The 18,138-nt window shown below is 41.8% G+C and overlaps 1 protein-coding gene across 1 annotated transcript in view; it reads left to right on the top strand.

Moving 5' to 3' along the window:
- The first annotated feature begins 1,367 nt into the window (after positions 1–1,367).
- Positions 1,368–18,138, top strand: part of LOC117510850 (rho guanine nucleotide exchange factor 28-like) — a 153,028-nt gene continuing 136,257 nt past the window's right edge. The window contains exons 1-2 of the mRNA XM_034170739.1: positions 1,368–1,551; positions 9,789–9,821. Of these exons, the coding sequence (XP_034026630.1) occupies positions 9,789–9,821 (33 nt within the window). The 5' untranslated portion in view covers positions 1,368–1,551. The remainder of the gene's footprint in view (positions 1,552–9,788; positions 9,822–18,138) is intronic.

Below are 18,138 nucleotides of genomic sequence, written 5' to 3' on the forward strand. Positions count from 1 at the left end.
GTGATCACAGTTTTGCCTGCTTGCTAACTTTTATAGCCTCTGAATGACCAATTTGTTTAGAAAAATGGATTATGTGGAGTTGTGGAAAACAGGTTGATCTATTTAAAGGGGTGTTACTGTGCAAAATTGGATTTTGGTCAGCAATTTGAAAGGGAATATCAAAAAGCTGATATCTGATTACTTGCAGGAAAATTATTGTAAAAGGAATGTAAGTCTGAAAGAACTTATTTTATACTTCCTGAGACATATGTCACGATCTACATCTGGACTCCTGTTTATGTGAAGAGTGGCCCACTGAGCCGGTCTGTGCTTGGTGTGCAGAAGGTAGTCATGAAATACTGATCGTTATTTAGAGAAATTAGTATGGGCCAACTGTTGGCCTAGGACAGGGGTCTTCAACTCCAGTCCTCGAGGGCTGGTGTCCTGCATCTTTTAGATGTGTTTCTGGTCCAGCACACCTAAATGGCTGATTTACCTCCTTGGTATGCAGTCAAGTTCTCCAGAGTGCTGCAAATGACCTCATTAATTGACTCAGTCTGAAGCCAGACTGTTCCGGTTACTAAGCAAGTATTGGGAACTGAATCCTATTAACAATAATCCTTGCAAGTACCTTCCCCTTCACAGAGAGCAGTGTGATACTCCTATTGTTGCTGCTATCTGTGCAATCACCATTTTCTTTCCAGATTGGGACAAGTCCTTTCATCCAGTCTAGAGAGAGGATACCCATTAACCAGACTGAAACAAAGGTTTGCAACATCAGGAGAACAGCATTCCCACCTTCTTATAGGGGAACTTGGCTCCAATGCTGCAGATCCCTGGAGTGTTCCTTTTGTTTAGTTGTTCCACGGCTGTTGTGATCTTACCAACATGTGGTGGTTCGTAGGGGAGTCGAGAATGAGCCACAAGAATACTGGCACTGGAGATGTTTCATCCCAGCAGGAGAATCGTACATATATACAGTTGTATGCAAAAGTTTGGGCCCCCCTGATAATTTCCATGATTTGCCTTAATAAATCATTGGTTGTCTGGTTCAGAAATTTCGGTTAAATATATCATAGCCAGTCAGACCCTCAACTGAATCCTCAGGTCGGTGGTCAGAATTCCCAAATTGGGCACTCCATAGTTCTGGAGAATTCTCTGGTGTTTTTCCACAATAATATGGTCAGTCTCGTTGGCAACACCAGTATTAGAATGTCATATCCGGTGGTGTACATGTGGACGTTGAAATCAGGATATACACACACACAAGGCTGTTACCACTGCAGTTTTCTGTCTAATTGCTATTTAATCTTCTTCCATTAGAGGTCACTGTAGCCTCAAAGAAGTTGTCACCTTTCACGTTGAAGGAAGACTTTGATCCACAGAGGAGGATGCTATCAGGGAAGGACCAGCAAGCACGCCAACCTATCAGCGTTTAATAACTTGTGGCTTCCACCTCTACGTGAATTTTCCGTCCACAAGAGGACAATGAATTAAACGAGTGAGCCTTTTCTCATGCTGACTTGATGCGCTCTGTTAAATCTGTCCGTCGCTGCTGGAGTTCCTCTGAAGGTAGGATATTATAACTGCTTTCAACATGTCTGATATTTAGCACAATAGCCCTCAACAACTCTAAAAAAAGGAAAATGCGATGGCGTGCCAGCAGTCCAATTTTTGAAATTAATGTATTTTAAAATTAAATAAGTGTGGGTGGGGTGGCGCACAATTTTCACTGTCCGTTAGTTTTTCTTTGTGATCATTCCACAGTTTAGAAATTTTCATATTGTAATAAAAATAAATGTTAAATCATTTCTCAAAGCCTAATTTATTTATTTATGTATTTATTTATTTTTTGTCAACCAAACAGTCAGAAGAAATTTATTCAATTGCTTTTTCTTGACCAGTCTAAACCAGCTTTTCCAATAACAATTTTGAGTTTTTGTTGGTTTTGTTCTTTTTAAAGCCAGTTCAAAAATAAGATTTTAGTTTAAATCACATTAAAACATAGAACTGAAATGAACAACAACCGTTTTAAGTGGGGTAATATAATATTACACCCGTTTGTCGCCAGAACAGTTGAAAACAATTTAATTTTGTTAACAAAGCGCTTTTAAGCCCATTTCAGAAATATGTTACTGAGTCTAAATAATTTTGGAATTTACAACAGTGTAAACCAGGTATGAAGTTGATGTAAATAATTTGCCATTGGGGAAGAGCTTTAATACCCACTTCAAATGGAGGTTGTTGTTTTTTAAAATGTGTAAAGGCACCACTTTTTAGGTGGCTAACATGCTTTTACAAAAGAGTAAATGGACTGCATTTATGTAGCGCTTTTCCATCTGCAGCAGACACTCAAAGTGCTTTACAATAATGCCTCACATTGACCCCAATGTCAGGGAGCTACTACAAGGCCCTCACTACACACCAGGAGCAACTCATGGATTAAGGACCTTGCCCTTCCGGTCAGGCTTGGATTTGAATGAGGATCCTCTGGTCTCAAGCCCAACGCTTAACCACTAGACCATCACTTCCCCTGTGTGTGTGTGTGTGTGTGTGTGTGTGTGCGCGCGCGCGCCAGATTTGGTGCTTGTTTCACCATTTGATAGATTCCTTTGTAAATATTCTTTTATCTGCTTCACAATTCAATTTCAATTTATTTTCATTTATATAGTCACAGTCGGCCCACTCTTGGGCCGACTGTGCTGGAAATTATCAATCTGTCATTAACCTCTGGATCTGTTCCGAAATGTTTTAAATCAGCAGTGATTAAACCATTACTTAAGAAATCTAATCTTGACTCTAGTGTATTGAAAAATTACAGGCAGATATCAAATCTATCATTCTGTTCCAAAATTTTAGAAAAGGTGGTTTCACGGCAACTCATAGGCCACCTTAGTGAGAATGATCTTTTTGAGCCGCTGCAGTCTGCTTTTAGGAAATATCACTCCACAGAGACAGCGCTCACTAAAGTTGTGAATGATCTTCTGCGAGCAGTGGATTCAGACACCGCTACGGTTTTGGTGTTGTTAGATCTCAGTGCTGCGTTTGATACCGTGGATCATCATATTTTGCTCAATAGGTTGGAGAATTTTTTTGGGATTACTGGAAGTGCCCTTGCCTGCTTGACGTCATATCTGTCCAGTAGTTCTCAATGTGTCTTGTATAATGGCACTACCTCTGACCTTGCTGACATGAGATTTGGAGTTCCACAGGGATCTGTTTTATTCCCCTTCTTTTCTCCCTGTATGTGGCACCCCTTGGGCGTATACTGTGGAGTTTTGGGATTGCCTTTCATTGTAATGCCGATGATACTCAGTTGTACATGCTGATAACTGCGGGAAATCTCACTCGCATAAAATCCCTGGAGGACTGTCTTCTATCAGTGAGAAGTTAGATGTCTAGTAACTTCCTACTTTTAAACTTTGATAAGACTGAAATGATGGCTCTTGGTCCAGCGAGACATCGGCATCAGTTTGACCAGCTGGCGTTCAGCCTGCGTTCCTGTGTCATACATCATACGGACAAAATGAGGAACCTTGGGGTAATTTTTGATCCTACGTTGTCTTTTGACCTCCACATCAGGGATGTTACTAGGACTGCTTTTTTCCATCTGAGAAATATAGCGAGGATCCGCCCCATCCTGTCCATGGCTGATGCTGAGACCCTGATTCATGCTTTTGTTTCTTCTAGACTAGATTATTGTAATGTTCTATTTTCAGGGTTACCACAGTCAAGCATTAGGGGTCTTCAGCTGGTTCAGAACGCTGCCACCAGACTTCTGACACGTAGCAGAAGGTCTGAACATATCATACCCATTTTGGCATCTTTGCACTGGCTCCCTGTCTCTGTGAGAGCAGATTTTAAGGTTTTGTTATTGACTTATAAGGTTGTTCATGGACTGGCGCCATCTTATCTGGCTGATCTGGTGGAACTCTACGTGCCGGCCCGGGCTTTGCAGTCGCAGGATGCGGGACTTCTCTGTGTTCCCAGGGTGAAGAAGAAGTCAGCAGGTCAAAGAGCCTTTTCGTATCGTGCACCCACCCTGTGGAACAGTCTTCCTGCGACCATGAGGCAGTCTGAGTCTGTGGACATTTTTAAGTCAAGACTCAAAACCTATTTTTATTCTCTTTCTTATGGATAGTTTTTATTTTTATTTGTTTTATTCTTTTACTTCTGTTTTTATTTATGTATTTTAATTTTTTATTCATTTTTAATTATTTATTCAATTTTATGTTGACTTGTTTTATGTAAGGCGCCTTGCGACAGCTTTTGCTGTGATTTGGCGCATTATAAGCTAATTCAGTTAAATTAAATATAGTGCCAAATCGCAACAGAGTTGCCTCAAGGCGCTTCACACAGGTAAGGTCTAACCTTACTAACCCCCAGAGCAACAGTGGTAAGGAAAAACTTCCTCTTGAGGAAGAAACCTCAAGCAGACCAGACTCAAAGGGGTGACCCTCTGCTTGGGCCAGAACAATTCATAAAACGACTATACAGGAAATGCTGTTGGTGCACAGGACAGGAGGATCGCCAACACAACTACATCTCCCCTCTCTGGATGGAGCTGCACCTTAAACAGAGAGACAAAACAGAATCAGGCATCAGAAAGACAAGAAATACTGTATAATTTGCCAGCATTAAACAACAAGAAAAACAGAAGAAATACTAAGGTGATTGCCGACCACTAGCCCTAAGCTTCACTGAAAGACACAGAATTTAGGTAAAGTTGAGGTCACGGCACACTCCATTTCCTACTAAAATGAATTAAGAGTAAAAAGCGTAAAACAAAACTATACCAGTGTGCAAGCCATACGAAAGGGAAAAGAAGTGCGTCTTAAGTCTGGACTTGAAAGTCTCCACAGAATCTGTTTTATTGATGCAGGGACATCATTCCACAGAACAGGGGCACGATAAGAGAAAGCTCTGTGACCCACAGAATTCTTATTCACCCTAGTGACACAAAGTAGTCCTGCACCCTGAGAACGTAAAGCCCGAGCTGGTACATAAGGTTTAATTAGGTCAGTAAGGTAGGGAGGTGCCAGTCCGTGAACAATTTTATAGACTAGTAGCAGAACCTGATCTGATCTCACTGGGACAGGAAGCCAGTGAAGGGATGCCAAAATGGGTGTAATGTGGTTGAACTTTCTGCTTCGTGTCAAAAGTCTGGCTACAGCATATTGAACCAATTGGAGACCCCTAATGCTAGACTGTGGTAAACCAGAAAATAGAACATTGCAGTAGTCCAGTCTAGAAGAGACAAATGCATGGATCAGGGTCTCAGCATCAGCCATAGACAGGATGGGATGAATCTTCGCTATATTTCGCAGGTGGAAGAAAGCAGTCCTCGTAATATTTCTAATGTGGAGGCCAAAGGACAACGTAGGACCAAAAATTACCCCAAGGTTCCTCACTTTGTCAGTGTGATGTATGACACATGAGCCAAGGCTGAGCGTTAACTGGTCAAATTGATGCCGATGTCTCACTGGAGCAAGAACCATCATTTCAGTCTTAACAGAGTTTAAAAGTAGAAAGTTTCTAGACATCCAACTTCTCACTGCTGAAAGGCAATCTTCTAAGGATTTTATGTGAACGAGATTACCAGCAGTTATCGGCATGTATAACTGAGTATCATCAGCATAGCAGTGAAAGTTAATCCCAAAACGCTGCAATATGTGCGCAAGGGGTACTATATAAAGGGAGAAAAGCAGGGGGCCTAAGACAGACCCCTGTAGAACCCCAAATTTCATGTCACTAAGGATAGAGGTAGTGTTACTGTACAAAACACAGTGAGAAGGACTGGTCAAGTATGATGTCAGCCATGCAAGGGCACTCCCAGTAATCCCAAAATGATTTTCCAGCCTATCAAGTAGAATATGATGATCCACAGTATCAAATGCAGCACTGAGATCTAACAGCAACAGAACCGTAGTGGTGTCCGAATCCATTGTAAGCAGAAGATAATTCACCACTTTAGTGAGAGCCGTCTCCGTGGAATGATATTTTCTAAAAGCAGACTGCAGTGGCTCAAAGAGATTATTCTCAGTAACATAGTCTACAAGCTGCCATGACACCACTTTTTCCAGAATTTTAGAGCAAAATGATAGGTTTGATCTCAGCCGATAGTTTTTCAGTACACTAGGGTCAAGATTAGGTTTCTTAAGTAATGGTTTAATCACTGCAGATTTGAAACATTTAGGAACAGATCCAGAAGTTAAAGAAAGATTAATCATTTCCAGCACAGTCAGCCCAAGAGTGGGCCAGAGGTCCTTACACAGTTTTGATAGGATCAAATAAGAAGAGTTTTTAGAATTCACTAATTCTAAAAACTCTAAAAACCTGACTAGTTTTTGAAAACAGTTCTGAAGCCATTTTGTCTTAAATTAAGTCACTTTTTAGAAGCTACAATTTAAAACACACACACACACACACACATACATATTATATGTATAAGTATATATACACTGAGGCAAATAAGTATTTGATCCACTGTCGATTTTGTAAGTTTTCCCACCTACTAAGAATGGAGAGGTCTGTAATTTTTTTTATCGTAGCTACACTTCAACTGCGACAGACAGAATCACAAAAAAAAAAAACATTCAGAAAATCACATTGTATGATTTTTAAATAATTAATTAGCACTTTATTGAATGAAATAAGTATTTGATCAACCAACCAGCAATAATTCTGGCTCTCACAGACCTGTCAGTTTTTCTTTAAGAAGTCCTCCTATTCTGCACTCTTTACCTGTAGTAATTGCACCTGTTTGATCTTGTTACCTGTATAAAAGACACCTGTCCACACACTCAATCAATCATACTCCAACCTGTCCACCATAGGCAAGACCAAAGAGCTGTCTAAGAACACAAGGGACAAAACTGTAGACCTGCACAAGGCTGGGATGGACTACAGGACAATAGGCAAACAGCTTGGTGAGAAGGTAACAACTGTTGGCGTAATTATTAGAAAATGGAAGAAACCCAAGATGACTGTCAATCTTCCTTGGTCTGGGGCTTCATGCAAGATCTCGCCTTGTGGGGTAAGGATGATTCTGAGAAAGCAAAGAACTACATGGGAGAACCTGGTCTACGACCTGAAGAGAGCTGGGACCACAGTCACAAAGATTACATTAGTAACACACTACGCCGTCATCGTTTAAAATCCTGCAGGGCAGCAAGGTCCCCTGCTCATGCCTGCATATGTCCAGGCCCATTTAAAGTTTCTCAGTGACCATCTGGATGATTCAGAGGAGGGATGGGAGAAGGTCATGTGGTCAGATGAGACCAAAATAGAGCTTTTTGGTGGTATCAACTCCACTTGCCGTGTTTGGAGGATGAGAACAACCCCAAGAACACTGTCCCAACCGTGAAGCATGGGGATGGAAACGTCATTTTTGGAGGTGCTTTTCTGCAAAGGGGACAGGACGACTGCACCGTATTGAAGGGTGAATGGATGGGGTCATGTATTGCAAAACTTTGGCAAACAACCTCCTTCCCTCAGTAAGAGCATTGAAGATGGGTCGAGGCACGCAGTCATCTTGTGCAGTAGACATAAACATTGCACAATCACACTTTGAGTCACAGTGTGTCACAGTGAGTCAGCGTGTCTCTGTGACGCATTGACGAGTACTGCAGCTGTGTGCACGGGATCTAACAGCCATGATGACATGATAATTCAGATGAGTCCTCTGACACATGAGGTGTACTGTCAGTGGATGTGTGATTCCATTAGAGCTGCAGCTATTGATTATTTTAGTAATCGAGTATTCTATCGATTATTCTGCCGATTAATCGAGTAATCGGACAAAAAAATCATTTCATTTCACTAATTTACTTAAGCTTAATTTAACAGTAATACCTGACAGAGAAAATAATAAGTAATTTTAATGAACAACCATTTCAACTCATAAAATAAACATTTTTATTGGCAGACTTTGGTGGCTTAACTTAATTGGTAGCTGCTTCTTTAAAGAAAGAAAAGGAGTCCACTGTGTTACATCGCCTTTCCTTCTAACAACAATCAATAAGCGTTTGGGAACTGAGGACACTAACTGCTGAAGCTGTGTAGGTAGAATTCTTTCCCATTCTTGCTTGATGTACGACTTCAGTTGTTCAACAGTCCGGGGTCTCCGTTGTCATATTTTGCGCTTCATAATGCGCCACACATTTTCAAAGGGTAACAGGTCTGGACTGCAGGCAGGCCAGTCTAGTAGCCTCACTGTTTTACTATGAAGCCACGCTGTTGTAACACGTACAGAATGTGGCTTGGCATTGTCTTGCTGAAATAAGCAGGGACGTCCCTGAAAAAGACGTTGCTTGGATGGCAGCATGTGTTGGTCCAAAACCTGGATGTACCTTTCAGCATTGATGGTGCCATCACAAATGTGTAAGTTGCCCATGCCATGGGCACTAACACACCCCCATACCATCACAGATGCTGGCTTTTGAACTTTGCGCTGGTAACAATCTGGATGGTCTTTTTCCTCTTTTGTCCGGAGGACACGACGTCCATGACTTCCAAAAACAATTTGAAATGTGGACTCATTCAGACCACATCACATTTTTCCACTTTGCATCTGTCCATTTCAAATGAGCTCGGGCCCAGTGAAGGTGGCAGCATTTCTGGATGTTGTTGTTTGGCTTTCGCTTTGCATGGTAGAGTTTTAACTTGCACTTGTAGATGTAGCAATGTTAGTTAACCATTGTTAACTGACAATGGTTTTCTGAAGTGTTCCTGAGCCCACGCGATAAGATCCTTTACACAATGATGTCAGTTTTTAATGCAGTGCCGCCTGAGGGATCGAAGGTCACGGGCATACAATGTTGGTTTTCGGCCTTGCTGCTTACGTGTAGAAAGTTCTCCAGATTCTCTGAATCTTCTGATTATATTATGGACTGTAGATGATGGAATCCCTGAATTCCTTGCAATTGAACGTTGAGAAACATTGTTCTTAAACTCTTGGACTATTTTTTTCACACATTTGGTCACAAAGTGGTGATCCTCTCCCCATCTTTGCTTGTGAACAGCTGAGCCTTTTGGGGATGCTCCTTTTATACCCAGTCATGATACTCACCTGTTTACAATTAACCTATTCACCTGTGAAATGCTCCAAACAGGTGTTCTTTGAGCATTCATCAACTTTCCCAGTATTTTGTCGCCCCTGTCCCACGTTTTTTAAATGTGTTGCAGGCATCCATTTCAAAGTGAGCAAATATTTGCATAAAAACAATAAAGTCTATCAGTTTGAACATTAAATATCTTGTCTTTGTGGTGTATTCAATTGAATATAGGTTGAAGAGGATTTGCAAATCATTGTATTCTGTTTTTATTTACATTTCACACAACGTCCCAACTTCATTGGAATTGGGGTTGTATTCTGGATTAATTTTAAATATGACAAAAAAAAGATGACCAACAAACTTAAAACATATTACCATATTAGGCCTGAAAGAAGTTTCTGTTGGAAGTATTTTAGACAGATGATTAGCAGGTTAGGTGAACTGGAATTCGCACACTCCGAATTGTGCGAATCATTCATGCTGACTTCGTACCACATTCTGGGTACTCATACGGCATTCGTACACGGCTGTACGAATGTCTGTCCCATATGGATGCTGCTCAAATTCTGTTTGTTTTTTCCAATTCATGTGATTCATACGCCATTTGTGCTCTAGTGTGATGGGGCCCTTAAGGATAGCAGCAGCAGTAATTAAATATATGAGGAATCACACGCACACACTGTGTTGTTTCTTTTTTAAATTTCTTTTTATCAAATTTCTGTTAACACGCTATCTTTGTCTACAGTTGTACAGATGGAGCTGAGCAGGAAGAAGGTGCCTCTATATGTGAGTATCTGTTCCAGTTTGCAGTCAGGTTTGACACTATTCTCTTCAGTTAACCTTATGTTAATTATCCATCTGGAAATGCAGAAAGACTGGAATGCAGAAAGAGATCGGCAGCCACTTTTAATCAAGCTAAAAGTCAGTTCAAATGAAAGGATAGAACCTTTTTTGACCACCTTCAGTGCATCGGTGCAATACATGTCATTGTACTTCCTCTTATGACCTTCTCTGAAGTAGGAACCAGTTTTCTCTGCAGCACCTAAACTCCTTGTTGGGCTTTAAAATGTTAGCCCACTCATCCAAGTAACTTCATTTAAAGTGCGATTGTTGCGGAGAACCTTCATCAACATGAATCATTTTACAAATGTGACCTCAGTTTTGAGGTCAGTGACAGGAGAGGTGCTTTGATCAAACACAGACATTTATTGCTGTTTGAATAAAGCATTTATCAGGTTTGTTTAAACATTTTCGACATAGAATCAAAGCTTCCTAGGGGTAAAAATAACATCCGTCTTCACAGCAGGGACCAAAGCTGCTTGACATTTGTTGTTGTATAACTAGCAAATCAGTAACTCTATGATTCATTCACAGTGATGTCTTTTATTTGTTTTGTTTTTATTGTTCCACTCTGGGTTGAAAAGACTATTTGCTGCCAGTTTGTCTGATGTTTGTGGACATGTTAAACATTTGAATGGTCTTCTTATATGTGATCATACGTGGCAGGCTTTTAGTCAGTTGTTTTATTTAAATAGGCTTTAGTTTGAGATCTGAACAAAAAATTGTTGACAACTAAAATGTTGCTGATCAAAAGATGAAGATTTTTAATGTTTTTCCTGTTGCAATGAAGTTACTCAGAGTTTACTTACTATAAAATGAGAGCAATAAATCTCAACCCCTCCTCGTATTTGTCCCACATGAAAGACTTACTGATGAGGACAAATTTATTAGCCCACTATGAAATTTAACGTTTCCTTCAAAAATTTTTCCCAAATGCGTTTTTAACAGAGCAAGGAATTTATAACACAGTATTTCTAAACATCATAGTTTTATTCTGGATACTATCTGCCTGTAGTAATTCCCCCTAAACAGGAATTACTGTTACAGGCAGATTCATGGTTGTGCGATGGGGTCTCCGGTATCCCCCATTGTGGCCAATCTGTACATGGAGCGAGTGGAGAAGACAGCCTTGACGTCTTTCGCGGGCATCTCTCCCAGTCACTGGTTCAGATATGTTGATGACACATGGGTTAAAATCAAGCAACAGGAAGTTGAGGACTTTACAGAACACATCAACTCGGTGGACGCCAATATCAAATTCACACGTGAGGATGCCAGAAACAACCATTTAGCCTTTTTGGACTGTGATGTTACGATTGGAGAGAACAGGCAGGTCCAGACAGGGGTTTACAGAAAACCAACTCACACTGACCAATATCTGCTCTTTGGCTCAAACCACCCACTTGAACACAAGCTCGGGGTGATCAGGACGCTTCAACACAGAGCCCTACAGGTGCCCACAATTGCAGAGGGAAGGGCTAAAGAACAACAACTTGTCCGGAAAGCCCTCACAGTATGTGGGTACCCACGATGGTCCCTGGACAAAGTGCAGAAGTCCCAGAGAACAAAGAGACCAGATAGACAGGAGACGGAGACAAGAAGAAGAGTGTCTCTCCCTTATTTAGCAGGAGTAGGGGAAAAACTACAGAGGATCTTCAGACAGCACAAAATCCCAGTTTACTTTAAACCGGTTAACACCTTGAGACAGAAATTAGTTCACCCTAAGTACAGGATCCCTAGTTACAAACAGAGCAATGTAGTGTATTATATCAGATGTCAGGAAAACTGTAACGAACACTACATAGGTGAGACTAAGCAACCTTTACACAAAAGGCTATACCAGCACCGCAGAGAGTGCGCCAGTGGACGTCAGTCTGCAGTTCATCTCCACCTTAAAGACACTAACCACACATTTGAGGACAAGGAAGTTAAAATCTTAGCCAGAGAGAAGAAATGGTTTGAGAGGGGTCAAGGAGGCATTCTTTGTGAAATGTTTGAAACCCAGCCTTAGCCAGGGAGGGGGTCTGAGACACGCTTTATCCCCTGTTTACAATGGGGTACTCAGGTCAAAGCAGTTTCAGTCTTTTGTTCATGGTAATGAGTCATTCACGTCATCAGCAGAGTCGTCAGGAGAGGGACAGCTGCCCTGTCATTAGGAGGGTGCTAACTAGAGCACAATAGGTGCTAATTAGAGCTATTGTTTAGTCACTAGCCTATAGCAGTCTGCCTCTTGGTAGGAGGGGTCTGGTTAGGTTTAAAACTCCAGCTTTTGTGACTTCTTGATTATTCTTCTCTACAAGAGTCAAGACAGAAGTCAGACCACCAGAGCAAGAATTTTAGCTGAGGAAGCTTCTGCGATTTGAAGCGAAACGTCCTCGCGTCAAGCAACCCAGTCCAATCAAAGATTCAAGCTTCTCTACTATGGAAACCCCCTGGACAACTGAGAGCCTACACAGAAACAGTCCTCGCATTGTCGTCCCCTTTCTTTCTTCGCTGCTGTGAGAACTTTATGCCAAGCTGTGTAAGGCCTCGCTGTCACTGCCTCCGATGCACTTACCGAATCTGCAGGCTCGGTAAGCGCCGCAGCGGGCCACTCACCCCCCCCCCCCCCCCCCCCCGTCTGCTTTGTGGAGCTGCGGCCAACTCCAGCGACAGGTCCAGAGACTGCTTGAACATTTCTACACGAGCGGGCATTGAAACACTTCTGTTTTGATGCGGAGTTCTTCGGCAGCCCGCAAGGATAAACTTCTTGCAGAAAAATCCGCAGCGCCACAGGGTCTCGGTAACCGCAGCCGCAGAGCTCCGTGGTCACTGAGAGAGGTTTGTATCTTTTTAATGACTTGGATTCTCTGCGGGTCCCGCATCTGTACCCTCAACTCTAACACTGGAGGCAGTGTGAGCGAGGGGTAACATAGAAATTTCACCAGTATCATATATGGTGACTGATTGTCAACAGGTCACGGTCTTCCACATCTGTGGATTTTAATATGAAGAAGCTAGATTTTTTTGTATTTTTTTATTTGATGTCATTAAACATTGATGCCAGTAAACTAGTGTTGATCAGTATGTCTGGTATTTATATTGTGCATTTATATTATTTCAAACTGTTTTTCTTTTTTACTTTCACTGTGCTTCTTACCCTGTGTGCTCCTATACAATGCTGCTGGAACCTCAGTTTCCCTAATGGTGCCTTCCCAAGGGATCCATAAATTCTCTCTAATCTAATTATAAAACTCAGACATGTAAAAGCTGAAGGTTTCACAGACAAGCGCTGTAACTAGGTTTAAGGATATGATTCCTTCTTTATGTTCTCTAATGCCATATACCAACACAGTGCAGAGTAGCTACCTAAACTCTGTAAGTGAGATAGAGTATCTCGTCAATAGTTTTACATCCTCATTGAAGACAACTTTGGATGCTGTAGCTCCTCTAAAAAAAAGAGAGCTTTAAATCAGAAGTGCCTGACTCCGTGGTATAACTCACAAACTCGTAGCTTAAAGCAGATAACCCGTAAGTTGGAGAGGAAATGGCGTCTCACTAATTTAGAAGATCTTCACTTAGCCTGGAAAAAGAGTCTGTTGCTCTATAAAAAAGCCCTCCGTAAAGCTAGGACATCTTTCTACTCATCACTAATTGAAGAAAATAAGAACAACCCCAGGTTTCTTTTCAGCACTGTAGCCAGGCTGACAAAGAGTCAGAGCTCTATTGAGCTGAGTATTCCATTAACTTTAACTAGTAATGACTTCATGACTTTCTTTGCTAACAAAATTTTAACTATTAGAGAAAAAATTACTCATAACCATCCCAAAGACGTATCGTTATCTTTGGCTGCTTTCAGTGATGCCGGTATTTGGTTAGACTCTTTCTCTCAGATTGTTCTGTCTGAGTTATTTTCATTAGTTACTTCATCCAAACCATCAACATGTTTATTAGACCCCATTCCTACCATGCTGCTCAAGGAAGCCCTACCATTATTTAATGCTTCGATCTTAAATATGATCAATCTATCTTTGTTAGTTGGCTATGTACCACAGGCTTTTAAGGTGGCAGTAATTAAACCATTACTTAAAAAGCCATCACTTGACCCAGCTATCTTAGCTAATTATAGGCCAATCTCCAACCTTCCTTTTCTCTCACAAATTCTTGAAAGGGTAGTTGTAAAACAGCTAACTGATCATCTGCAGAGGAATGGTCTATTTGAAGAGTTTCAGTCAGGTTTTAGAATTCATCATAGTACAGAAACAGCATTAGTGAAGGTTACAAATGATCTTCTTATGGCCTCGGACAGTGGACTCATCTCTGTGCTTGTTCTGTTAGACCTCAGTGCTGCTTTTGATACTGTTGACCATAAAATTTTATTACAGAGATTAGAGCATGCCATAGTATTAAAGGCACTGCGCTGCAGTGGTTTGAATCATATTTGTCTAATAGATTACAATTTGTTCATGTAAATGGGGAATCTTCTTCACAGACTAAAGTTAATTATGGAGTTCCACAAGGTTCTGTGCTAGGACCAATTTTATTCACTTTATACATGCTTCCCTTAGGCAGTATTATTAGACGGTATTGCTTAAATTTTCATTGTTACGCAGATGATACCCAGCTTTATCTATCCATGAAGCCAGAGGACACACACCAATTAGCTAAACTGCAGGATTGTCTTACAGACATAAAGACATGGATGACCTCTAATTTCCTGCTTTTAAACTCAGATAAAACTGAAGTTATTGTACTTGGCCCCACAAATCTTAGAAACATGGTGTCTAACCAGATCCTTACTCTGGATGGCATTACCCTGACCTCTAGTAATACTGTGAGAAATCTTGGAGTCATTTTTGATCAGGATATGTCATTCAAAGCGCATATTAAACAAATATGTAGGACTGCTTTTTTGCATTTACGCAATATCTCTAAAATCAGAAAGGTCTTGTCTCAGAGTGATGCTGAAAAACTAATTCATGCATTTATTTCCTCTAGGCTGGACTATTGTAATTCATTATTATCAGGTTGTCCTAAAAGTTCCCTAAAAAGCCTTCAGTTAATTCAAAATGCTGCAGCTAGAGTACTGACGGGGACTAGCAGGAGAGAGCATATCTCACCCATATTGGCCTCTCTTCATTGGCTTCCTGTTAATTCTAGAATAGAATTTAAAATTCTTCTTCTTACTTATAAGGTTTTGAATAATCAGGTCCCATCTTATCTTAGGGACCTCGTAGTACCATATCACACCAATAGAGCGCTTCGCTCTCAGACTGCAGGCTTACTTGTAGTTCCTAGGGTTTGTAAGAGTAGAATGGGAGGCAGAGCCTTCAGCTTTCAGGCTCCTCTCCTGTGGAACCAGCTCCCAATTCAGATCAGGGAGACAGACACCCTCTCTACTTTTAAGATTAGGCTTAAAACTTTCCTTTTTGCTAAAGCTTATAGTTAGGGCTGGATCAGGTGACCCTGAACCATCCCTTAGTTATGCTGCTATAGACGTAGACTGCTGGGGGGTTCCCATGATGCACTGTTTCTTTCTCTTTTTGCTCTGTATGCACCACTCTGCATTTAATCATTAGTGATTGATCTCTGCTCCCCTCCACAGCATGTCTTTTTCTTGGTTCTCTCCCTCAGCCCCAACCAGTCCCAGCAGAAGACTGCCCCTCCCTGAGCCTGGTTCTGCTGGAGGTTTCTTCCTGTTAAAAGGGAGTTTTTCCTTCCCACTGTAGCCAAGTGCTTGCTCACAGGGGGTCGTTTTGACCGTTGGGGTTTTACATAATTATTGTATGGCCTTGCTTTACAATATAAAGCGCCTTGGGGCAACTGTTTGTTGTGATTTGGCGCTATATAAAAAAATTGATTGATTGATTGATTTAAGCACCACTGTACATAAAAACCAGTTACATTTTTTGTGTATTTACAGGAGTGTCATGTCATCATCATCATGTGCAGATTAATATGGAGGATCTGCACTTTGTCCAGCACTGATTCCTATTGGCGTGTACAGATAAAGTACACAATAGTCAGAACACACACACTCATTGCCTGTTCTTTCTGTTGATGTTTAAGTAAAACTGATTGGTCAGGTTTAGGTGAGGCAGGCAGGTATGGAAGCAGGATTATTCAGTGTAATTGTGAGAAGGATTGAAGAAAAGTGACAGGCCTCTCAGTGTCTTTGCATGAGGAATCAGGTCAGCTGTTGAAGTGATTCAAAGCTAACAGTCTCTGCAGGAAAAAAGGCAGCAACTGTATTGAAAAAATCCACCCTGACTCATTGTGCTTCCAGAACTAATCTCTGATATTTAATGCATTTCAGGCAATAGCGCTACATTTTACATTTTTGTTATACCTGCTTTCCTTCAGTCTGTCTTCTCCCATCCTGCTTTAGTCAGTCATTTGACATTTCCCAGAATAACATGCACAGTGTCTTTTTTGGCTTGTACAGCTCCCTGGTTTATTTAGTACACTGTAGTTGGACAAATGGTTATAGTTGTGATCAGAACATCTGTTCACTCGTCATGGGCATGAATGTTTCTGTGTAGGCTCTCAGTTGTCCAGGTGGTTTCCATAGAAGAGAAGCTTGAATCTTCGACTGGACTGGGTTGCTTGACGTGAGGACGTTTCGCTTCAAATCGCAGAAGCTTCCTCAGCTAAAATTCTTGCTCTGGTAGTCTGACTTCTGTCTTGACTCTTGTAGAGAAGAATAAAACAGAAGCCAACAAAAGCTGGAGTTTTTAACCTAACCAGACCCTTCCTACCGAGAGGCCGACTGCTACAGCCTAGTGACTAAACAATAGCTCTAATTAGCACCTATTGTGCTCTAGTTAGCACCCTCCTAATGACAGGGCAGCTGTCCCTCCTAATGATGGGACGGAAGTCTCTCCTGAAGGCTCCCTTGACGACACTCCTGATGACGTGAATGACTCATTACCATGAACAAAAGACTGAAACTGCTTTGACCTGAGTACCCCATTGTAAACAGGGGACAAAGCGTGTCTGAGACCCCCTCCCCGGTTAAGGCTGGGTTTCAACTGTTTTACAAAGAATGCTTCCTTGACACCTCTCTCAAACCATTTCTTCTCTCTGGCTAAGATTTTAACTTCCTTGTCCTCAAACGTGTGGTTAGTGTCTTTCAGGTGGAGATAAACTGCAGACTGAGCTCCACTGGCGCCCTCTCTGCGGTGCTGGTATAGCCTTTTGTGTAAAGGTTGCTTAGTCTCTCCTATGTAGTGTTCCTTACAGTTTTCCTGACATCTGATAGAATACACTACATTGCTCTGTTTGTAACTAGGGATCCTGTCCTTAGGGTGAACTAATTTCTGTCTCAAGGTGTTAACCGGTTTAAAGTAAACTGGGATTTTGTGCTGTCTGAAGATCCTCTGTAGTTTTTACCCTACTCCTGCTAAATAAGGGAGAGACACTCCTCTTCTTCTTGTCTCCATCTCCTGTCTATCTGGTCTCTTTGTTTTCTGGAACTTCTGCACTTTGTCCAGGGACCATCGTGGGTACCCACATACTGTGAGGGCTTTCCGGACAAGTTGTTGTTCTTTAGCCCTTCCCTCTGCAGTTGTGGGCACCTGTAGGGCTCTGTGTTGAAGCGTCCTGATCACCCCGAGCTTGTGTTCAAGGGGGTGGTTTGAGCCAAAGAGCAGATATTGGTCAGTGTGAGTGGGTTTTCTGTAAACCCCTGTCTGGAGCTGCCTGTTCTCTCCAATTGTAACATCACAGTCCAAGAAGGCTAAATGGTTGTTTCTGGCATCCTCACATGTGAACTTGATATTGGAATCCACTGAGTTGATGTGTTCTGTAAAGTCCTTGACCTCCTGTTGCTTGATTTTTAACCCATGTGTCATCGACATATCCCGGCGCCACAAAGAAACACCTCCGTTGGAAGCATTACGGGACAAGTTTGAACATGCCCAGCTGTTAAACAGTTTCTCGGATACTCACTCGACTGAAAACCATCGAAAGCCGCCTGAATTTTACGAATGTTATCAACACGGAGGTGTTTTGCTGTGGCGCCGGGCCATGAGCGGCTGCCTGCTGACACGCGAATCCGTCCGCACGTCTTTCATTACAAAATCTCCTTTAACAGTGGAATGTCCGGATAAACTGCTGATCCCGACCTCTTCTGAAACTTCTCTGTTCTCTCACGACGTCCTGGGTCAACAGAGGCTTAAATTTGGAAGTTTTCAGCTTGAAACAGGCTGACGATGGCGGCGCGGCGCGCCCTCCGGCTCCGTAGGTTGTCCTTAAAGCGACAGTAACACTCCATAATCTCTCA

The sequence above is a fragment of the Thalassophryne amazonica genome, chromosome 5 (assembly GCF_902500255.1).
Source record: "Thalassophryne amazonica chromosome 5, fThaAma1.1, whole genome shotgun sequence".
Classification (NCBI taxonomy): Eukaryota; Metazoa; Chordata; class Actinopteri; order Batrachoidiformes; family Batrachoididae; genus Thalassophryne; species Thalassophryne amazonica.